General features: G+C 38.3%; 2 protein-coding genes across 2 annotated transcripts in view; both read right to left on the reverse strand.

Annotated features, from left to right (window-relative positions):
* Positions 1 to 16,043, reverse strand: part of LOC136421630 (metallophosphoesterase domain-containing protein 1-like) — a 55,168-nt gene extending 39,125 nt beyond the window's left edge. The window contains exon 1 of the mRNA XM_066409094.1: positions 15,922 to 16,043. The gene's annotated coding sequence lies outside the window, so the exon portion shown is untranslated. The remainder of the gene's footprint in view (positions 1 to 15,921) is intronic.
* An 800-nt stretch (positions 16,044 to 16,843) lies between these two features.
* Positions 16,844 to 24,657, reverse strand: LOC136421821 (PIH1 domain-containing protein 1-like). Its single transcript, XM_066409389.1, has 11 exons — positions 24,567 to 24,657; positions 23,676 to 23,757; positions 23,419 to 23,486; positions 22,524 to 22,641; positions 22,080 to 22,141; positions 19,210 to 19,291; positions 18,978 to 19,071; positions 18,498 to 18,545; positions 18,223 to 18,310; positions 17,465 to 17,608; positions 16,844 to 16,942 (listed from the first exon to the last, which is right to left on the reverse strand). Exons 1-11 carry the CDS (start codon positions 24,633 to 24,635, stop codon positions 16,904 to 16,906), a joined length of 894 nt encoding a protein of 297 aa, XP_066265486.1. The 5' UTR covers positions 24,636 to 24,657; the 3' UTR covers positions 16,844 to 16,903.
* Positions 24,658 to 24,712: the final 55 nt, after the last annotated feature.

Consider the following 24,712-nt stretch of genomic DNA (forward strand, 5'->3'; position numbering starts at 1 on the left):
AAGACCTATGTTTGTCAAAGATTACAATTAAAAGTATTATAAATTTATCATTACAATGTGTTGCAATGAATTATTCGAGCATTAAAAGTATCTTAAGCTGACAATTTCTATACTAGTATATAGCTGGACATAAAATCACACATAAGGCCATTTGGTTCAGGTTATTGACCTTATTATATATCATTTGTCCAGAATGGAAGAAAAGGAAGAGGTAGAACCAAAGCAATTTGCTTCCCTTCCGTGAACTAGGCATCCTGCGAAAGATACAAGAAATGAAATCTATGTGGCTTATGATTTTAACCAAAGATGAAGAGAAATGCCACCATAATACATGATCATAAAGAAAGTATTGCTTTATGTAGTCTACGACACAAATGGTATCTACAAAACTTTTAGCATCATCTTATGATAAAAATCAAATATCGATAAAATCATGACTACCGTCAGTGTTCCAAAGCCTTATTTTGGTTTCTATAGTTGTTTATAGTAACTAACAACGGCAGGCTGAGTTCTGCCCACCGGTACCACTTTCCCCATAGACCAGAATTGATATTGACATATGTCCATGTTTACGGTGAAGTGGGTGGTAAGACAACTGCACTATATTCTTTCCCTCTTGTTTCAAGCAGAAAAGCAAACAGTTGAAATATATATGCATCCTAAATAACTTTGAAAGTTAAGTGTTTTGTATTTGCCTTTACGATAAATGAAACATCCTTCTTTTCTCACTAACCGTAAGTCACTTTTCAGCCCCCAGCCTAATTAACTGCTGCACCGACTTTCATGCCTAGTACCCGCTTACCTGATGGTTTTTCTCCTGAATTGCTGACATGTTTTGGTGGTGCATATCAGTAAGATACGATCTGACCACATTCACTTCACATATACCTTATCCATATCTCAATATTAATATAATAAGCACTTGACAAGATAACTACCTTTAAACACTATGTGCATCGCACAGACATCCTTTTTTAAGACAAATTTGGTATGTACGTATTCAGCGAAGACCACTCTACAACATCCCGTTGAGGCTACTACTACTACTATAATCAGAACAAATATTTTTCATAATATGTTAAAAAATTTGACAAAAATAGGCCATTTGAAATATTCATGAAGGCATAGCTAAGCACTGGAATCCTTCACAACAATGGTCTCAACGAGAGATTGTTGTGCAACATGTGTTCTTTCCATCCACGTTTTTTGTAAGTTGGAATGACATTATCTGAACATGCACCACTTGATTAAAAAATAGACTACAAAATAAGGACTTTTGGCATCCCCAGATGTGAAATGTGATCTCTTTGTTATGATTTGTGAACAATATGGCCAATCAGGTTGTTGACACAGCACCCTCACAGTAGGAGAGCAGACTACCTGGGCAGAACAATGGCTTGTTCACGCTTGTTCAAAGCTTTACCTGGCAGTGGCTTACCTGCCAGACACAGTATGGCTTGGTTTTAAAAATAATACACAAACATGGTCTCAAGCATAGGTGGCGTATAAACAATCATTCTCTTTATGTTATCTCAAAGTTTTAAAGTACAACATACATACACATGCGGTTGCTAAGAAATTTTTTGCTATGTATGTCCAAACACTGGGACTTGGTCCATATGATAAAAGCTCTGAGACGTTGATGACCTCGCCTGATACAACATTTCTCAGTCAGTGCAGAGAAACAAAACAGGAGGGGGTGGCATTGCTCCCCTGGTTTGTTGGCATGTTTTTTCTCCAGCAAGTCCGTCTCTATTGATTCGAGTCTTGGATCCCCTTTTCATCAATTTTTGTAAAAACGTATCTTACGCAATTTGCAAGCAGCTACGGTTTTTTAAGTCAAGGAAATCTCATTTTGCATTCTGTTTGGTACAAGATCGTAACGTTACAGGTTTACACAACAGGAAGTGCAGTTTCTATCTCCTCTTGAACACCAATCAACCCTGTTCAATCTGGCAACTTTTATATGTTTCATATGTCTGGCTAAGTATTTCAAGTCATTTAAAACAACTGTTCGGTGTGAATCTATCACTTTATTTGACATGTGTGTTTTACAGTCGATATGTGTATCTACCCAACTTCAAGAGAAGTTAAATACACTAGAAATAGTTTGTAGACACGGGAAAACGTTTTAAAATTGAACCCATTGTTGATTTCTTAGAATACACATCCTAGCTTGGTTTTCCAGACAGCCATATATGAAGCTCATTCACAATCCCCAGGGTGCCAGGTAGCAGCCTGGCCTGTCCAGCGGCACCCCACCTGAAAAGTTTTCACAGTAGGTGGAGAGGGGGCAATTATTGAACAATGGGGAAAATGTGTGAAAATTGCGGTCAAAGGTGGTTGCTATGTGTTGCTAGGGTAGCCAACGCCCATTTCAGTGAACTGCCAAAAAGTGACTTACGGTTAGTGAGTTATTCCTGGTATGTTTAAAAATTTAAAGTACAATTATTGATGACAGTCATCGTTTTGTGAGACATTTTGAACAGTACTGTACGATGAATGAAAGATAAACAAATGGCTAAAATGTCAAAGCACAACAATTCAGAAACCATGAACATTTAAAACATTAACAATTTTCTACCCCAAAATTCAATTGGTTTCTTTCACCAAACCACTGGCATTTGGGAGAGCCAAGATGATTGTTTGAATACAATAACCTAACCCACACATCTTATTGATATAAGACATTTCTTAAAGGTTTTTGTGATAAATCTACCACCATCAAACTTCAAATATTCATACCTTTGGAATATACTATTATTAAGATATCACTTTACTCCATCATCGAAATATGCCACATCTAAGAGCACTCTTAAGACATGTATCTTATATCATAACACTTAAGACGACTTACTGTGAGAAGCCCCATCGTGGACGCACTTCTTGCACAAGCCACACGATGTGCACGTATTGGGACCTGGCGACTACTGTGCCCCAGGTAAACCTACCTAATAGTATGCAAATGTAGCAGTGGGCTGTTCCATCTACTAAAAGGGGTGTTGTATAGAAGAATGCCATGTGTAACCTTGTATACTGGATGTAACTTATTATTGTAAAGCCTAAGTGAAGGTCTCTGATCTAATTAACAAGACACAAAATCACGGCTACTCCAAATAAATGCAAAATATTGATTAAGGGGGTCTTTTTTCATGATATTTAGCTTCCCGTGTGAAAATCACATTAAGTTATACAGTTTGAATAACGAAGATAACTTACCACTGCAAAATATCTGGGATTAAACTACAAACATTGGTAAAATTTACAATATACACCACTCAATTATACTCTTTTTTCTCCAAATTCATGAAATTCTTTCAAATGTAAATAGTGCACACGTGTGACTGCGTGCGGCATTGTCGGCATAACTAATAGGTTCCCTGGGAAATCTACACCGACACACGTTATCGCTCTTCGCAGGAAAACTCTTATCTTCGCAATCTTGTTTCACACAAAGTTACGCTGCATAACTAAACCTGATCGGATAAACGAATAGCTTACAACATACAGGCCAACAATGGGTTATAGAAACATTCCGTCTCACCTAAGGCTAACATTGATGAAATGTAGCCACACGCAGTGGTGTGATCAGAATACGCAATCATGAATCCAGGAACATCTGTAGATTTTAGAGTATCTTATTACACTCGAAACCACAAAACAGGTTTTGATAAACAAGTCACAGAAAGGGAACAATGCTAACATCTTAATTCAAAATATATCGTGACCGTTGTTAACCTTATATTTAGGCCATACCAAATCATTCCCTTAGTTCTTGGTTCTTACATGTATGTCCTGGTTACAATACAGTGCGGCCACAGAGTACACAATGTAAACATAAGACAGAGAGAAAACCTTGAATTCGACTATATTGATACTCTCCAAGCAGAGGTTGTTTGGGAAAATTTCGACCTTCTTATCATACATTGTATGCCCTGTTTTTGTCAGCTCTCCCCACCAACCTCTGCTCCCAGTCAGTGGGAAGATCTGACAAAAAACGGGGCATATGATAAGAAAGTCACAATTTTCCCCAACAACCTCTGCTTGGAAAGTATACATTGACTCCTTGAAATGGTTTGTATACCAAGGTACATACTTTTTCAGACACTATTTTCATGTCGATTTTCAAGTTCAGCATAATTTCTTAAAATCCGTGAACCAACAAATTGAATTGGTGAGGTCTTCACTTAAAACTTTCAATACGTATCGTCCAAACACAGCTGTGTCTTCGTGACTATAATTCCAGTGAGTATGTGTTGTTGAGCCAGACATCAGAGAACTGAGGCATGTGCGATTTGTTTTTTTAGGTCAATAGCCTGAGCTACATCTAAGATGTGATTAGACTACTTTCAGAGATAATAGTGTTTTGGACCTCATGTGTCAAAACAAGGCATGGTCCCTTTAACTGTATTCTAAATGAATGAATAAATCACAATATAGCCAAATATTAAGGACACAGCCAGAAACACGTTCATATAAATACAGCATGTATGATGATGATTTTGATGATGATGATAATGTAATACAGAACAATATGACAAAGAAATATGACAACCTACCATGTTTAGAATACGATTCTTGCACTGTACGTTTGCTTTTTTTCCACTCATGGTGGTACTTTTTGCTGGTTCAAAAAAAAAACATTATGAATAGCATCTTCTGTGTTATCCTTCTATCTAGTTGCTAACAATACTTAGATCACTATAATACAAGCAAAAGGCCATCATAAAGACCGGGATACATTTTAACCTTCTCCCTGCTGCCTAACCTCAAAAACAATACAACTTTGGTGCCACAGGGTTACCTCGGCAGGAAGAGGGTTAAATGCGGAGGATTATTAGGTGTCAGTCTTCCCTAACCCTTCTCTGACCTTACTCCCACATAGAGTCAGCACCTGTTTCATTTAATCATAGAATGATACAGTGGTTGATCTTTAGAAACAGAACTCATCTAAACAGATTAGCGTCACTTTTTGACAGACAGGCTTTTTATTAAAGGGATTTCCCTAGGGGACAGACTGAGCCTGATGAAAAGTTGTATGATACAACTAGAGTTCAAAGGCATCATACATTTCACAATGAAATAGCTTTTGCAATCTAAGTTTTCAGATTAAGTGGAAAAAAAATCATATTTTTATTGTATAAATCTGGATTAGCCTAGTTTTATCAAGGCTTAAGTCAGGACCCACAAGTGCAGATAATAGAAAAATCCTAATTAGGATGTACTACCAATTTCTTAGATTATCATTGCTTGAAAGAAAAGACGAAGAAAGGCAAGAAAAAACTGCATGTATGTGCTAATCTCAATTGACCCTTTTTAAGTTTTAAAAGTTTCAGTGTCCCTATTTTTTTGTTACTGTAAGTTTTAAAAGTCTCAATGTCCCTATTTTTTTTGTTACCAATTCTCATATAGAAGAATACAGTGAAAATTAAACCAATGACTTTCAAAGGACATCCATACAATCTATTCTACTGTAAAAACCTGAAGAGAGGTTGAAAACCTTTTTTCTTTGATTTTCTATAAAAACAATTACATTGACTGCTGATATTATCAAACCTGGACCTACAGTTATCCAAATGGGGCAGTCCTCATTTCTACAATTAATGAATCAACACTCTCTCCCATCAGTCTCAATTTGCAGCTGCGTAACCATGAAATCTCCGTGCACATTTTGATCATCCAACCAGAAACCCTCTAAAAGGTTAGACAGTCTACCTCGTTAACCACGAAAAACGTTCTACAGGGCACTTGCATATGATAAGGCGTGCATATGTCATACATTAAACCAAGTCAATGTGGCCTAGGGAAGAAAGTCCCAAAGTTTTATATTGAATTTCCCATAAAATCTACCACCAAAACCATAAAGATAAAGGACTGTAAAAATAGGTATTTCATTTCGTTACTTTAATGCAAGTTTCTGCAAAGTTTATTCCAATGATTTACATCTGCTAGCACTATAGCTGATGAGCTTTAAAACTAAAGAACTATAAAATAGGCATTTCATTTCATTCCTTCTATGTGAGTTTCTGCAAAGTTTATTCTATTGATTTATATCTAATAGCACAATAGCAGATGAACCCTAAAAGTAAAGAGCTGTGAAAATAGGTACCTTATCTCATTTCTTTAGTGTGAGTTTTGGGAAACATCATTTACAGTGCTATGCCTAACACAAAATAAAAGAAATCTCTCTGAACCCTATAAGTAAAGAACTGCATAAATTGGTATTCTATTTCATCACTTTAATACAATTTTCTGCAAAATTTATATCAATAAATCAGATTTATGTCTAGCACCATAATAGCAAGCAAATCCTTACAGCAACAGGCTTAAAAATTAAGTGTTTGATTATATTTCTAAGTTTTGGTGAACTTCATTGAAATATATTGCCCAACCCCAAATCAGAAGAAATACCTCTGAACCCTAAAACTACAGAGCTGTAAAAATAGGTATTCCAATTCATGTCTTTGATGTAAGCTTCCACAAAGTTTACAGCAATTATTTACAATACCTGTCTCAAGAGCAGATGGCAGTTAAGTTGCTTTCTTGAAGATTGCTACCACGAACGATGATTAAGAAGGTAGGTAGAACCACAATGAAATTAAGATTTACAATTGCAGCAAGAAATTGCGTTTCTAGCATTCGGGCCCTGCATGCAACTTTTTCGTAAGGCGTAGGGAAGCTATTTTGGTTTCACGTAATTCGTATGGAAAGCTGTTTTGTAACTTGTATAGGTGACCAAATTTTGTACAATTGCCTTCCTTGATCTTAGTGCAATCCGTACTAGGTGGTTCTCCTGAATTCAGCATAAAGCATTGTTAGGACCCCCATGCAGGCCCCCATTATGGGCTAAACATACTTGATATTTTGGTGATCATATTCATATATTCAGGTATATTTTCCTCACCCTTAATCTGAAAAAGTTCCCAAAAAAAAAGGAAACTACAATCCATCTTGGTCTGTTTCTAGGTTATTTAAGAAACAATTTAGAGATAATGCAGTTTTCTTGAGGTATCTAGGCCGTTAATGAATACAAAATAGGTTTCCCCAACTCCCTGCCAATTTCTGCTGAGCGTAATAGAATCTTGGTGCGTGACAGCACCCAAGGCAAGAAGAAGGTATTATCGATATTGATATCATTACTACGTCTCACGGACAGTTACATTAACAAGATTGCATCCTATGCTATAAGTCATCCATGATTTCATCCTTGAACTAAATTCAAACTAACTTGTTTCAAATGATATTTATCTCAATTATTACACTCTCCATCCTTGAAACTGAAAAAAATAACTTAAAGCTAAACACTGAAAATGATTTCCCTGTTTTTGCATAACATTCACAATGTAATCACTGTCTCTAGTGCCGAATTACATTTCCATACTTCTGCCCTAGGTACTGAATTACATTCACACTGACACAGTTGTCCCTGTGTACTGATTCAGAATGACATCCACACAAAACTATCCCTGGTGCTGAATTACATTCACACACTACTGTCCCTGGTGCTGAATTACATTCACACACTACTGTCCCTGGTGCTGAATTACATTCACACACTACTGTCCCTGGTGCTTAATTACATTCACACACTACTGTCCCTGGTGCTGAATTACATTCACACACTTCTGTCCCTGGTGCTGAATTACATTCACACACTACTGTCCCTGGTGCTGAATTACATTCACACACTACTGTCCCTGGTGCTGAATTACATTCACACACTACTGTCCCTGGTGCTGAATTACATTCACACACTACTGTCCCTGGTGCTGAATTACATTCACACTCTACTGTCCCTGGTGCTGAATTACATTCACACACTACTGTCCCTGGTGCCGAATTACATTCACACTCTACTGTCCCTGATGCTGAATTACATTCACACACTACTGTCCCTGGTGCTGAATTACATTCACACACTACTGTCCCTGGTGCTGAATAACATTCACACTCTACTGTCCCTGGTGCTGAATTACATTCACACACTACTGTCCCTGGTGCTGAATAACATTCACACACTACTGTCCCTGGTTCTGAATTACATTCATACACTACTGTCCCTGGTGACGAATGACATTCACACACTACTATCCATGGCACTGAATGACATTCACACACTACTATTCATGGTACTGAATGCCTGTCCCTGGTACTGAACAACAATCACACTGAAATTCCTGTCCTGGTACTGAATAGCATTCACACTGACAATCCTGTCCCTGGTGCTGAATGATCTTCACACAATACTGTCCCTGGTAATGAATGACATTAACAGTGACAATCCTGTCCCTGGTACTGAATGGCATGCATACTGACAATCCTGTCCCTGGTACTAAATGGCATGCATACTGACAATCCTGCCCCTGGTACTAAATGACATGCACACTTTCAGCCCTGTCCCAAGTACTGAATAACATTTCACATACTCCTCCCACTGCTACTTTATGACATTCACACTGATATCCTTGTTCCTTCTAGTAGTAACTGAAGACTATTCACACTAACACAGCTATTTCCAAATGTAAATGACAATTTTGCCAAACATTAATCCTGTTTCTGGTGCCAAACTACATTTTGCCAACATGCACACAGCTATTTCCTTTGCCAATGCTGACAAAATTTATAATTGTGATAACACAAGCACTCAAGGACTAATGTTCCTGTCCCTAGTGCTGGAAAACAAATTGTTATGAGGTATGCCTTCTCCTTGGTGCTGAATAAATTTCCACTTGAATAACTGAACTCTTATGGGTTTGAGAGCATTAATTTTATATTTCTAGACCAGAATTATAGCTAACTATTCAGTGCAGGCATTGAATGAATGATTAAAAATCACTGTACGTTTATGCTCTATGTACAGGTCATGGTGATAAAATCAAAATACAGTGGTATTTTATTTTATTTTATTCAAATTGCAACGGCAATACAAGACCACCCAGGCAGCATTGCTGATTTTGGGCGTCTGACACAGCACATATACATTCACACACTACAGTGGTATTAGAATGTAGTATCTTACCACCATCTACAAAAACAAAAGAATACTATATAGACTAGATATAGTTTTGACTTCTCATTTCTAAAGACAGCTGTAAATATATGGACAGATGGAGATTATGATACATGGTTTACCTAGTTGTATAAGGAATAAGAATTTTTCTGTGGTATTTTATTGAAAACTAGGAAACTTATTTTGTATCTAGTTGAAAAAGATATTTCTGTCATTGTTGTGTTAAGTACAAGCTGCAATAAGATGATCATCATCTTCTCTCTTTTTCAAAACATAAAACATATCAGAACCATCCCCCCCCCCCCGCCACATTGCTTCTCTACCTCTACATTCACATAAAGCATCCAATACCCGTAATAGTAGATTGGTACATCATTCAACGATAATTGCATTATAAGTCATTCACCCCTATGCCGTAATGACTTTCTCTATTAACAGCTAGTCCCAGTAGACATTAATCAATTGGACTTCTTTGTTGCCAAAACAATGTGAATAGAATTCAATACCATTGACCCCTGGGTTTCTTCAGAAAAATGGGTCGATATTTTGAGGTACAATTTAGAGCTTTTCAGAGTAAAACTAAAAACTAGGATCTCCTCTAGCTCACATCATTACTGTCCAAATACCTGGTAATGCGGACAAGGTCTGGCGTTGCGGACAATTAGGTTTGGTGTTGCGGACACTTAGGTTTTGCGTTGCGGACACAAATTCATCTCCAAATCAAAACAGAAAACATGAAAATCTACTCTTACCTTTCCCAGACTTATTGTACACACACACTGTTAGACTTGATGCAGAGTCACGAACATTCATGTGAAAATATAATCTCCTTGGCCGTGGTAATAAAAAAAGATATCCCACTTGACAGGCCCCTGTGATAAATGTTCAATCGGTGTGCCGATATTTCTTTATCTGAACGCCATTTGTATGATGAAGGAGTCACTATGATTATACTTCATAGATGAGTTACTGTAATGTAGAAAGGGCCTTTAGTTGGGATAGCTATATCTTATATGTAGTATATACACACACAATGGTATACACCATGGCAGTTCCCTACAGGGATGATCTCAAAAGTTGAATGCTGTTTTAAAAGGATGTACAGGTCATACACAGTCACGTATTCTAGGGTTCATTTCAAAATCTAAGAAACTGTTATTTTCCACACATTTCCCACATTTATATTTCGTTCCAGCAGAGAAAAGGAAATAAACTTAACGCAACAACCAACAGAGTACTCTTCACATATTGACATTGCACTAGGACAGATCCCAGCTACACAAAAATGTTTTCTTTCCAAAGATAACAAGCAATAATTTGTATGATTTCATTGCAGAGTGACAAAATAAACTAAAAGCAACTATCAATGAAATACTCCTTACACAATAGTTGACATTGCACTAGGAAAGATCCAAGTCACACAGAAATGTTCAGTTTGCCGTTTGTACACCACCCAAGTGCAATATAATTATTACTCCCTTTAGGGTATTGAACTAACGTTAAGGCAAACAGACAAGTATAGCAACTATTATATAACTGTAACCTAACAGGAACCCTCTACTGTAAATATTAGTTTTGGCGGGCACACTGCAATATATACAGCAATGCATGGAGAACACTGTGTAATGCGCAGTGCACACTATATTGTCTAGTTTAATGCAAACTTATACTTGTTATTGATACTATTAATCTATGCAAACAGCCACATTAATTTGTTTTTTGAAGTTCTCAGATTTTAAGATGGTAATGATAAATCAATCTATTACCATGGGAACAAAGTTTGAAGGTCAGGTCTAATTACCTTGGAACACAGAGGTTTAAGCTAGTATCTCACAGGACTGCACCTAATTGCACCAACTTATTGCTGAAACTATGCCAATTTTCCCTTGCGGTCACACTGACGTGCGGTGCACGGGTAAAAACATGTGACTTCTACAAACAAAATGGCCGCACCCGGAATATCACAATCTCAGTTTCGACTCAAATGAGATATAAGATAACTTAATTGGAAAAACTACATGTAATTCCCCATGATAAAAACTCATCAAATAGAGATCTGCAAGTGTGAATTACCAACCGGAAGAAACTTTTTTAACAGCGTAAATACAGTAATGTCAGATTCGAGTGTCTCTCATTTTCCTGGCCTCTTGGTTATTTTATTTTATTTTTAAACATTTGTGAACCTAAAGGAGATGAATTGGTGCAGCATTCATAATATATAAGTGTCGCAGATAATTGATCATCATCTATCATTAATATACTACGTGAGATGTTGCATGTAACTGTACATGTATTGATTTTGTAATAGCCGCTAATCTGTATAAAATCACATTCAAGATGGTTTTCTTCATTAGATCAGACAGAATCAATATCACCATATGAAAAGCCTTTGTTGTAGTGTTAACAATGGATAGATACCGTCTACATTTCAGCTACCTGATAATATGGGCTGCAGGTTGCTAAATCACCTGAAACGACTCAGAAATATACCATAAACCAATAGAGACAGATACGCCAAAAACAGTTACTCAAGCAACTGGATAAGATTTTGAAACAGGCGTTTCAGACAGCATCCGCTGTATTTTGTCAGTGACTAAGGAAGGGACTTGGAAACCAGTTTTACTGCCCAAAATCTGAATAGATATGTGACAGTGGAGACGGATTTCAGCGCTTTGAAGATGTCAAGCATACTGGAAAGAACTTGAATGTGTACGTGAATGACGTTTTCCAGGCTGTGTGTAATGTATGTCCATGATCAGACAATGTCGATGGAAGAATTATGTGTATGTTGGCTAGTCGCATGAATAGGTATCAGCTTCAGTAGCTAGTATACTATTAGGTAAATCATAAATAAATCATTTCTTTAGCTAGCAACAGAGTATGGAATGGGAGATCATAACAGTTACAATGGATGGATGGATGGATGGATGGATGGATGGATGGATGGATGGATGGATGGATGGATGGATGGATGGATGGATGGATGGATGGATGGATGATTTATTTCTAAACATGCACACTCTTCATGTAGGATATTGCAATTATTGTATATTGACCTGATTCCTTCATAATCATTTTGTCAGTAATAATTGACCTGGAAATGCTACCATGTCTAACATAAACAATGTATGAGACATTGCAATAGAATGTGATTAACATCCTGTCGGACACTTAAATCAAAATAAATGATAGCTGTCTTCTTTTATTGTGTCTGTGACCTCTTTCACTGAAAGTTGGCCATTACATAACAGATCGTCATATTTTCTTTCAAATCGACATGTTTTCTTTAAAGATGATCAAATGTCTGTCATTTCAGTTTTCATATAAATCTTTTCAAGACTTTACCAATCTCTTTAACTAAAAACCTTAAGTTTATTGACAGAAAAATTGCATATATCAAGTAAACAGTAATCTTTAACAAAACATCTTAACTATCAAACTTTAAACTGTCAAGCAAAATGCACTGAAATATTCCTCAATTAAAGAATGTTCCAGAACTGCAAAAAGATGACATCATCATTCATAAATTTGTCTACCACAAGTTAGTACTTTATTCTGCAAAAGACTTTCCCAAGCCAAAGTATATGTTATGATGTTGCAACAAAATAATGTTCAACTTGGTAAATGTGAACAGCAGTAAGTTTTTTGGCTGGGTGACTCCCATACAGATGTCTAAAGTAATAAATCAGGACTTCTTTAGAGTCAGTCGCTCAGTGCATATCTCCAAGCACCTAATATTCTTGCTGAACAAACTGATGCCTAATTGACTAATTTCAATTTCCAACAACCTAAGAGTGTGACAGAAAATTGACATGCAAAACACGCTCCTTTTACAAAGAAGTGAATCTGAATCAACAGAATAACGTTGCTTCAATAACAACGCTGTACTTCCAAACAAAAGCAATGCATTTGTGAATTAGAATTCAGCACTGCATTCTAAAAATGGCTCCATCAAGTCAAGGCATCTGTTAGTTTGCATACATCAAAGAAAGTACAACTGTTACAAAAGGTTCTTTTGCTTTTTCTGATACTTACATTTCAAGAATATTCTGCATACTAGTGTACAATAGTACCTTTACCCTATAGCCTACAAAAATATCTAGGTGCACCAGTGCACCCACAGTCAAAAATTAGGCGCACAGCACTAATTTTGGGTGCATACAGGTGCACATGCACCCACTATTCGAGCCCTGTTGCATTGAAAGGATATTGAATAAGGTCGAACTTTGCACCAGTTTGATAACTCTCAGACACACACACATGCTTTTCATCAGTGCATATCTCCGAGAACTTAATATCGATGCTGAACTAAATGACTTCTACACATGTCAGTGCATGGAAAGATAACAACTATCTCTTGAATAATTTTTCAATTTCCAACAACATAAGAGTCTTACACGTGACAGATAAGATGCCAAACACACTCCTGTCGCAAAGATGAATCCGACACACACAGCAATCTTGTTAATTTGGCTATCTATATGCAACATGGTGTTGCTAAATAATGCATTAACAAGCTTTATCGCATTCCTTGTCTGATCTATTACCAGTTTGTCACATGTTCTTGATGACTTTCGCTATCTAGTTTATCACTAACAAAGTTTGCAACATATCAGCCTGAGGACATTTTGAGACAAGCACATTGCAAATCACTATAGGCCTTTTTGAAGCTGTAGGCCTGGGGCAGTTGGTTGCTTGTAATCCATGAATTTTTGTCTAGGGCACGGTATTGGAAGGCAGAGCCCATCCCTCTCCTTCCATCGCCTTTTACCTCCCCTGAACTACCAGATGGCATAACCCCAGGTCATGATGGAATAGACAACTGCTGAGGATTTGTTAATATATCATAGAGTCTCTGACTTACAAAATCAACTTGTCTTTTGCAACAGCGATATTCCAGCAAAACGGAAGCATGCAAAGGTGATTCCAATTCTGAAAGACAGCAGTAAGCCACTGTCTGGACAAAACTCTCGTCCTGTTAGTCTCCTTCCAACTTGAGGCAAGGTGTGCAAAATCAATTCATTTTGGTCAAGCAACACAACTGGACGATTAAGGCTTATAAAAGTGCACTTTGTCTAGTAAAGATGATTTTGAAAGGAGACATTTAGAATGGAGACTATCTTTAAACCTTCTTTAAGCAAATGTTGCTAACATAGTTCGTCCTCTATGAACACAGAGTTTAAAAGAGGACACAACAGCAAAGTAGAAACAAAAAGTTTGAAATAAAGAAATGTAAAATTCTTACCAGCTAATGCTTCTGCTACTTGTCATCTGTTAGTAATGAAACAAATACAGTAGACGAACTATATACCATAAGGATCAAGGTATACCCCCAATACGTCATTGGAAACCACGTAACAGTGGGTAACCCCCTTCTCCCATAGAAACCATGTCATGGCCCCATGCAGTGGGACAACCCTTATACCAATGGAAACCATGTCATAGGTATGGGGAGGGTCTGCATGGGGGAACTGCATCACACATTACACAAAATTCTTAGCACTTTTAATGATACATGGTATACCGATTATGGTATTACGGTAAATGCCAAAACATCCCAGACGCATGACATCAAATTTAAATCATCCACTGATTATGCTTTATGTTAATTTCGGATCTGATTACAAATTACATAAAATCAAAAGGGGTGATTATGCCATACAGAAAAAGGACATGCAGAGCCCCTACAATGGGTAAACCCCAACACCCTTAGAAACCACGTCATCGGTTAACGATCGTAGCCAGGATACCAGACTCTTATGCTTCAGTCTGCCCCAACGGTAGACCAGCTTATCTTCTATTGTTTATCAAAACAACGAGATGGTGACCAGGCTAGTATCGTACGAAACTACGTAGTTTCCAGTGTAGGATTCTAAGTAAACGGCTGACGTGTTTATCATGACAAGAAATTCCCCTGGAAAAGCGCTTTAGCCCAGGTGTCACAGCTATATTATAGATTTGTCTGTGATTTTGATGAAGAAATTAAAGATGCTGGACTTTTATGTGTTCTTTTAGGGGGGGAAGAACTACCAAAATTGTTGAAACAGTGTGTTTTGATAAATTATTATGTTTTGTTATGTTATGTTATGTAATATCTTTTTAAAACATAAGAACTACATGTACCACTACTTGTAGCAGTTTGAAAAGTTATACAGATCCATACACATTATGACAAATTCAAATTTTCTGTTAAACAAGAAAACGCCAATGACTATGATAGGGACTGTGATGTAAGTGATGGGAATAGCTATGAGTCATCATTTTGCATCACTGTAAATGTGGCCTTATTTCTTAATGGGAATTAGAGATTAGAAGCAGAGATAATGAAAACTCTCTCATCCCTGTTTGCTCCTTAATAAGTTCAGAGAGATTCTCATCTCCCTGTCATATCTAATATAATTTTTGTTCATGCAGTCAAAGCTGCACTGGCAACGTTCTAGAAAATTACTAAGCAAAGCACTATCAAAAGCCAGCGATTGACAACAACAAAAAACAGAACAAAAATTTCCCGTTTCAATATGCATAACGTCAAAATATTGAAACGTTCACACAAAATTATCGAGGTTAATCCCCGTGACACCTTTGAACTACCGCGCCACAAAGCAACGAAATCTTATCTCCAAGCAGATGTTTGGTGGAAGATCGTTCTCTGCCTGTATGGCTTCTCTGACAGCTCCTAGCCTAGCCGTGGCGACTCTTTAATCGGGTATATTTTGCTGTATGTCCAAAGACTCTTTTACATTACCTGAGGGTAATGTAAAAGAGTCTTTAGACACTGACATACAGCAAAATATACCCGATTAAAGAGTCGCCACGGCTATACAACGCGTTGCAACGTTAAGTTTAAGAAACGAGATAGATAAAAGCAACGACAGTATCATAGAATCATTCTAAGAGACGAAAAAAGTTACCTGGATGTTGTCACGAAGTAAGAAGTCTCAAAACTGCTGCAATTTCTTAGAAGCTGGTCTTTCTTGTAGTTCTGTTGCTTGGGGTTTCCCCGGTCACTGGTAACTCGGTACCGGGTAACTTCCTAGTTGTAAGGTCAAAGGTTGTTGGGATAGTCCATGCACAGTGGGTAAGTACAGGTTTAACCATTGCGTCAAAATAGGAGTGTGCAGTCTTTTACAAGTCATAGCACGTTAAAGTTTTCACTTTTACTACGTTTTCGACAATTTGAGATTTAGCTTACCATAGCAACATATCTTTATTACATCTTATTAAACATTATACATATTGTACAGTAGCAAGTGATCCACAAAATCACAAAACAATTTGACTTAATTCTATTTTTGACAAACCATGTATTTTATTCAGAGATGACTGTGCTCGCTGAAAGTTCAAGAACAAATTTTCTTGGATGATTCAACTTTCCTTAAAAAATGAAGACAGAACTGTTACAATATGGGTAACATTCAACTGCAGTTTTCACCATTATCACTAGGTGGCAGGTCATTACAAGCCTTTTTTACAACACTACACAACACAGCATAGCACAACACACATGGAAATGTAAGTTGGGTAACAATATAAAAAGAAATTCCTGAGGATTTTAATTGTATCTTCGTGCTTACACTTTTTACCTAACAATATCTTTGTTTCTCTCTGTACATCATAACAGTCCAAGGATACAGGATACAAAAGACATTGTGTAGAACAAAGTAATATTTATAGATCTTTCATATTCTATTTCTGAAACTTATAGCAAAGACACTTACACAAGTTCAAAACAATATTTAATATTCAAGTTTTCCATTCAATGCTTTTCCAACGACTGGCAAAGCTAAGGACTTTCACAGCAAGAAAAATCTCAGTCATTTCTTTTATTCACCGCACAAAGTTTATTATAAAAGTTATTTTCTCTCTTTTTCATTTATATCACGGTGATGACTTTCAACTTGCTGGCTGTACCGGCATCGTCAGGGTCAATGTCTGTAAAGACAGAAAAATACATATCAAGATCTAGAAAACCAACATCTTTAAGTTTTCAAGCATGCAATGACCTTCTTTTCTTTATTTCATTTCATTAAGATTGCAACATGTGGAGCACAGACAGCTTTTCGTAAACTATACATCAATGATTAAATATCAATATTCTTAACAGAATTATAACATAAAGAAATAATAGCAACTTTACAGGTCCTAGTTTTCTTGTTGAACTGTGCCCCTGACTATACATCTGAAAGTTTCATTAATGTTCTATACGTCATTGACACTGATAAAATATCAGTATTTTTATCAGAATCCTTAAAATACAATGGGTAGTACCTCTCATGTCAGGAATGGGCAGTACATATGTACATCTATGTTAATATGTATTTTAATTGTAAATATGAATGTCAATTCAGGCTACCTTTTTTACAATGTATGTCTGCAATGTTGATATGTTGATAAAGAATTGAAGAATTGAAAATTAATGATAATAATAATAATATCAATGATAAATCTACAAACCCTAGTTTTCTTGTTGAACTGTGCCCCTGACTCCTCCTGGTTGATGTTGTATGGTAGAAAGATGTCTAGATGGTAGAGGTCAGGTCGTGCACCCAGGACTATTCTGTCTTCACCGACATCCAAGGTCAAAAATTTTACAGATCTCTGCAAGCAAAGAAAACAGATAGATAACAAAGATAAAGAAGACATGCGAATCTTCAGAGGGAGTCAGAATGGTGTGATTATACATCACATCCTTGTAGTTGTTGTGATGGACCTTTGAAAGTGAAAGTATTTTGACTCTAAACAGGTCAGAATTCGTATTTGCTTATTAATATTGAGAAATATCACTTCACGATGGTAGGCATTTGCAACTATAGGCATAAATGAGGAAACAGTTTTCCAAGCCTAAAAGTACACTTTCAGAATAACAGATATGCATAACATCATATCATATCATACCACTTTTTTTTACATGACATTTAACAAAATTGCCCACATTTTTCTAGAATTTTTTTAACTAGTCACAGTCCTGTGATGGTTTTTGTTAATTTTGTTTCTTCGATGTAATTTTACTTTGTGTTCTGTGTCCGCCGCTATGTGTGTGTTTGACGCATGCGCACCTTGTGAAAGTTTGTATTGAACTTTGAATATACTGTTCCCAGGGCTAACCCTTTGTAATAGCCTTCGGCTAGTTGGGTAGTCCTGGCTGTACTTTCCTACAGTCAAATAAAATCAAATCAAATCTATTATATCATTATTAATACTGTTTTTCTTACCACTGCAGGTAGTTTGAATTCTGCCACCAGGAATTCTGGGTAGCCATCTGCTGGTTCTTTGATGATTGAGTACTCTGGCTCTGGTATTCTGTGAATAAAGAAGAAACCTGATTGGTCATCAAAATAAATCTTTATGCCGATTGGATGTACCAAAACAAACATGGAAACTCTCCTCTTCGATGATTGGCTAATAAGCCAAAACATTTCACAGAGTCAACCAATAGGCATTAAGTAAAGAGTTCACATACTACAACTTAAATTTTTCTGTAACCTACCTGGTTTCCGTTGATTCAACTTCAGAAATCAGAGATGAAGACTTGTTCCTGCAAAAAATACAGATATCTCTTTAGAATCATTCAAAATTTCATAGTTATTTCATACAAAGATCAATGGTACAGGTAAAGCAAGATTAAACATTATCCTCAATCATTACATGGCAAATGTTGGCTTTAACACCTTTTCTTAATTTCAATACACAAGATGTATATTTTTCAGCGAAGTTATGTTTTTATTCACATTCTGCAAGGACATTATAATGTCCTTGAATTCTGCAACTCTGCATTATTGAAGCACCAACTAGTAATCCTTGATGGTACTGCAGCCGGGAACCATCTGGCCTATATATAATGGAAACAAGTGGGTGACCGGAAGGTGTCAGAATCCCAAGATGGTCGTCGATGCGAACAAGGGTAAAACAGGTTTCGCTTATTGCAAAACCTGTGATGAATTTGAAGAGGAAACAATCGTTTTGGTACCTTTCCATCTCATGGATGAAAGGTTTCGACTTTGCCCTGAGAAACTGTTCTTGAAGAGCACCCAGACATCTTCTGTTCTTTAAGATGGTGTAGTCTGAGGAAGGAAAAGTGATAAGTATCCTGACCTTATTACACAGTGTCACACTTTAAAATTCAGGTAAATGAATGTTCTTAGAGAACACAGTCAGACAAAATCATGTTGTGTAAGGAAATGAAAGACAGGGATACTAACTTCTACTAAGAAGCATTTGGTACTTCTGTTCCAGTCCCTCCAAACAAACCACTAGGAAGAAGGCCTTGAAGATGTCTTGTTTCTGAAAAGAGAGGCATTGATTCTTCCTCAAGAAAGATACTCAGATTTAGCCTTTAAGCTCTGCCCTTATCCTATTTCAATAAACACAACAAACTCTGATGTAGATTAAAAAATGCTCATGTATCAGGGATCTCCCTAACGAATGTAACAGTGGGGCTCCTCCATCCTGTTCTAATCCTAGCTCCATCCTATTGATTTTCAAAGTTAGTCGGTTTTTCTTCCAGTAATTCCCCAGCAAAGCCTGTAGTTTTGCTCAAAACTGGAAATTTCAAATGTAAAATTTGGTAAAGGCAAGCTGAAGTAGTAGGAAATGACTCCATTTCTGTCTGAAAAAGGCAAAATGCAACAGCCGCTGTCCTTTTGAGAGGTGTGCGTCCTCCCCCCCCCCCCCCCCCCCCCCGTGTACACTAAATGTCGGGCAGTAACTTTCTAGCGAGGTCCAATCATATGGCTGCTCGCAGGTCACCGAACGTCACCGACAATTAGCCAATGACGGTCGAGTTTTGGGTTGTTAACACCCCTGGTCTTATGTAAATGTCATCAACTCAAACCAAGCGCCTTTGAGTTGTTATTCCCACTACTTCCATACGTATACATCTAGATCTAGATCTATCAGTTAGTAAAGTTAACTTTCACCACCAAAACGCGAAGAGACTGAAGAGATGAAGTTTTACAGCTTCAATGGCGCTGCACTAGCACTAATAGAGCGGTCATTGCGGGAGGGAATAGATCCCGACGAGGGTGAAAGTCTTCGAGTCGACCCAACATTTCCCACCAAAAGCAAGTTCTCAAAGACGGGCCGCGTACAGAAATGGAGGGAAATCAAGTCCAAGCTAGTCTTGGGTCAGGATTTTGTGGCACATTGTGAGGCCCCAAATCACCGACTGCCGGCGTGAGAAGACATTGAACGGATTTTCCGGCAAAGTCACCTAAGAACGAATCCAGAGTGCGACAGCGGCGCGTCTTTGATTCACCCGCCATGACGCTGGGATGAGCCAGTCGCAGGCATATGGCATTATTCAAAAGAGCCGATAAACCCGCTTTTGTTTTTTATATTATGTATAATATAAAATTTAAAGAAAATGCATGATACGAAGTGCTACAGCTTAGAACTTTACCCATGCTAAAGATACCAAAATGCTCTCTCCGAAGCGTGGCGTTATGGCTATACTGCATTATCAAATATAAGGCGTTGTGTAGTCAGGTCGTGTCGATGTTTAAAACTTGTTCAGTGCGTAGTTCTGCTCTACATATTAAGCAGGATTAAAAGTCATGTGCTGCAAGTCACACGAAAAGTTACTTCGTAATGTATTGCCGCTATTAACAATGAACCAGTAATCGACGGACAAAGGGTGTGAAATATTCCTTCTTGCCCATCGCGTGCCAGTAGATTGGCGTTAATTGCCTACTTTGCATTTTAAAGGACTGGCTTTGTTGGCCGTCATTGGCTAATTGTCGGTGACGTTCGGTGACCTGCTAACAGCCATTTGATTGGACCTCGCTAGAAATTTACTGCCTGTCGTTAAGTGTTGAGCCCCCCCCCCCCCACCCCCCCCCCCCCACCCCCCCTAGACCTCCCCCCTCGCAACACATATCCTGTGCAACACATATCCTGTGCCCGGCACCCTCCCCCCATCCTGCTCTGTATTTTTGGGGAGATCCCTGTGTATAAAATGTAACGTTGGGTAACATAAATTCGCGGGGTACTTAAATTCGGGATTTTTCGAAAACGGGGTATTTAGGGATATATGCTAGATGCAACATCAGTAATACCGCTAGAAATGCAAACTTGACAGACTAACGTATTCAGAACACTGTCTGAAAAGCTTCGATAACCATGCATTAGAAGTTGGCTACGTCAAAAACTCTCCGTCCCTTATTGTCACAGTCTGAGGGCTTCGTGGGAGAATTATACCACATAGTTGTTCGCTGGTTTATAAGACAAATGTCACATCCGCTTCCTGCTCAACACAATCATTTACAATACAACTTATTAGAATCTCTTTTGCTAACCTACAACTGGACTCTAAGTGTGATTAATCATCAAAACGCCTCTTTGTTGCTACAACCAATGGCTACGGCACTACGGTGAATTTTCCCGCCGCCATATTCGTTACCCAGAATCCTGCTATTCGGCAAACGACAAACGCTTGCGAGGAACACTTTTTTGTCTAAATGTTGTGTGTGATAGTGGACTGATGGCGATATTTTCCTCAAAGTTTGCTCTTAGCACAAGCAGAAACAAGTGGACATAGTAGTATTACCATTTCTACGGCATCCAGCTAACGCCCCGATGAATAATGTACAAATTTCCATAACGGTGGGGGTGAACTTTGAGCGACGTTCTACCGACTCAACACACAGGTTGTTCCCGAAGGCCTGACGCGTGCGGTAAGGCCGTTTTTCGTGTATTTTTTTTACTTGGACACGTCTATATCCATAGCACTCTCCTCAAGCCAAGGATTGAACGAATAGCTGCTGTATAAAATGTAATTAGCGGTAAGATATTGAAGACGAATCTTCTCTCCCGAATTAATGTTCACCCCTGTCCGACAGCACCGTCATTGTGCGTGCGGCGGACGGTAGTTTCAAGCTGAAATATTATGGTGTCAGCACGACTAGAGACAAAATCTACCATATACATGATTAGTGCAAAGATAGTACATGATACTGACAGAATAATAGAAAAAAAGGATGGTTTATTGTTCTGCTAGATTGATTTCAGTCAACCATTATCGGAAAAATCCCGAATTTATGTTACCCAACGTTAATTGCTGAATGAAAATTACCTGCATCTTGTCATAAAAGTTTGGGTTTACAATGACATCATATGCTGTACAGCCTTTTCCACCTGGAAAAACAACAAAAAAGCAGTCAGAACACAAAAGAAATACTTATTTTGGTGTATGTGATAAACTTTGCTGCAGTACCCATCACTGAGCAATTCAATTTTCTTGATATTGATTAAGCTGCCATGCCGATTACATTGTTTACCAGGAATTCATATATAAGCTGTGTGCCGTGCCTGGTTATATCCGGGATAGGGTATTATACAGTATTCCCCGGGAAGAAAATAGCATTGCGTGCGTGTAGCGCACGAAGCTTGGAAATTGGGAGAGTTAGGGGCGCCGGCTGTTTCACGGGTTTCTTGAGGGAGGTCAGGGGTCAAACATTTACGATTCTTACTGGACTAAAACCCTGGCAGCTTAAGGGTTAAAATTTCCTACGTATACCTTTGTCCACTTCCGTGTGCGGCTCCCCAATGCTCATACTGACGCGATATTTCCCAGCATCCTCGGACTCCAGAATCTCTCTCAGCTCCTCTTCATTGATATCCCTGGGCTCCGGCACCTGTGAGACAGAGAAGATTTTTTTATTGGCAACACCTCGGGGTTGGAGCCATAACTGAAGTACTATGATTGAGTTATTGCATGTATCTTTTATTCAGGTAAATTTACCTTTGAAACTAATCTACAACTGTCAACCACAGAACACCCTCATTAAATCAGGACCCCTATCGCTCAACGTTGGCTCTCGCGAAGGAACCCTGATCTTCAGCGCCGGTTGACATGGTTCTGGCGCCGTTACCGACAGTTGCTCATGAATAATTCATGAGCTATCCTTATTTGGCGGTTAATTTGTTCTGAACCTAAAGTAACGATGTGAGACATAACCTGATTGGTTGATAGCTTTGCAACGTTCTTTGCGCTTTTGCGTCAGATGAGGGGAAGCAAACCCTCTGATTGGCTGAAGCTGTTTTGGTGGTGACGTCGCCAGAACCATGTCTACCAGCACTGAAGATCAGAGCCCCTTCGCGAGAGGCAATGTGGAGCAATAGGGTCCTGATTTAATGAGGGTGCCACAGAAAGGCTCCAGCATACATGTACATGTTGCCAATTTTTGTCTTTTTAACTCAGTCAAAGCATGATGCTTTTTCAATACCTTAGGGCATGTACTGCAACAGGGCTTTACTTTGGCCCACATATTTAGCCAAACTTCCAGCCTATCTGAATAGGGTTTTAAAGAATAGCTGTCTTGTTAGAGGAACACCTTGTAAATCTACTATCTAAGACAAAGTCTTCTTAGAGTAATTTCCTTCTATAACAGCTAAAAAGTATGAACACTCACCTCTTCAGCAGTGCAGATATTGATGAACACTTTCTGCTCATTTTCTGCTTTGGTTTTCACACAGAATCCTGGGAAATAAAGAGATAATCATGGAAAAACATTCTTGCTTCTCTTACTCTCTCCAATATCAAAGTCAATTAAAACAGTGCATCAAAAAACATCTGGAATTGAGTTTCCCCTAAAAAGGGTACCCATCATCAGTGAAGGAAACTGAACACACACTTCTCAGACATGATGGTAGAAAAATAATACATCACCTGGTTTAGGTATAACCCTCCTCCCGAGCGGCTCCTGTGGCTGAAGGCCCCCCAATCCTGCTGCACCTTCCTTCTCGAAACCCTGCAAAAAATACATTACATATTACATACATTTACCTGTCCTGGAGAATTAATCATAAGTTTCCCTAATAGTAATGTAACAGTGGGGATCAACCACCACTAACTGACCAGTCTAACTGGTCCGGACCATTTAGCCTAGTGGTTAGCGCGTTGATTTCCCAAGCCGTGCGGATCGGGATAGGCGGGGGTTCTAATCCCGGGAGCGGAGTACTCGCCCCTTTGGGTTTTTACAGTGGTTCCCACGCTGGCCCTGTGAGTAATGATCAGATCACACAGGGATATCGGAGACTCGGGACGAGTCTTGAAAGAAAAGGGGGAGTAGTGTATACAGTAACAGTGGGGATCAACCTCCACTAATGTTTTATATAACTGACCAGTCTAACTGGTCAGGACCATTTAGCCTAGTGGTTAGTGCGTTGATTTCCCAAGCCGTGCGGATCGGGATAGGCGGGGGTTCTAATCCCGGGAGCGGCGCACTCGCCCCTTTGGGTTTTTACAGTAATAACCAGTTCTCGTACATAATACTACGTTTCTACTACACCTAACTATTTACAGGTACGTTTATATGTAACAGGGGCTGCATAACATGGCTCAATTCTACATAATAAGACAAATATAAAAATCCGTTCGAAGTTAGGGAACTGTCGAAATTATGGACCCCTAGGAAAAACAAGACAAGTGTCAACGTTTCTTCTTCTTTCCAATACGCTCTCAATACTGTTCTCACATTTACAATTGCAACATCAGGCTGGTCGACAGTGTGCTACAGATGTCTGCCTAATCATAATCAAAGTTTTCTACCCTACTCACTTCTAACAGCAGCCGTTTGTAGAGATCTTCATCGTCCAAGTTCAGCAAACTAGAATCACTTTCCGCCATTATTTCAATTCTGTACGGACAACTACCACTCGATAAAGGGAGGCATAAACTTTAACACTAATTGTTTTAGCCCTTTA

Source organism: Branchiostoma lanceolatum, chromosome 16 (assembly GCF_035083965.1).
Source record: "Branchiostoma lanceolatum isolate klBraLanc5 chromosome 16, klBraLanc5.hap2, whole genome shotgun sequence".
In the NCBI taxonomy this organism is placed as follows: Eukaryota; Metazoa; Chordata; class Leptocardii; order Amphioxiformes; family Branchiostomatidae; genus Branchiostoma; species Branchiostoma lanceolatum.

What these genes read in the sequence shown, in the direction of transcription:
- LOC136421821 (XM_066409389.1), bottom strand. Translation starts at nt 24,635, where the DNA reads ATGGCGGAAAGTGATTCTAGTTTGCTGAACTTGGACGATGAAGATCTC. An exon ending in GCACACGGAAGTGGACAAAG is followed by an intron (nt 22,142 to 22,523) that starts GTATACGTAGGA and finishes TTGTTTTTCCAG; the next exon opens with GTGGAAAAGGCTGTACAGCA. An exon ending in GTTGAATCAACGGAAACCAG is followed by an intron (nt 18,311 to 18,497) that starts GTAGGTTACAGA and finishes CTTTATTCACAG; the next exon opens with AATACCAGAGCCAGAGTACT.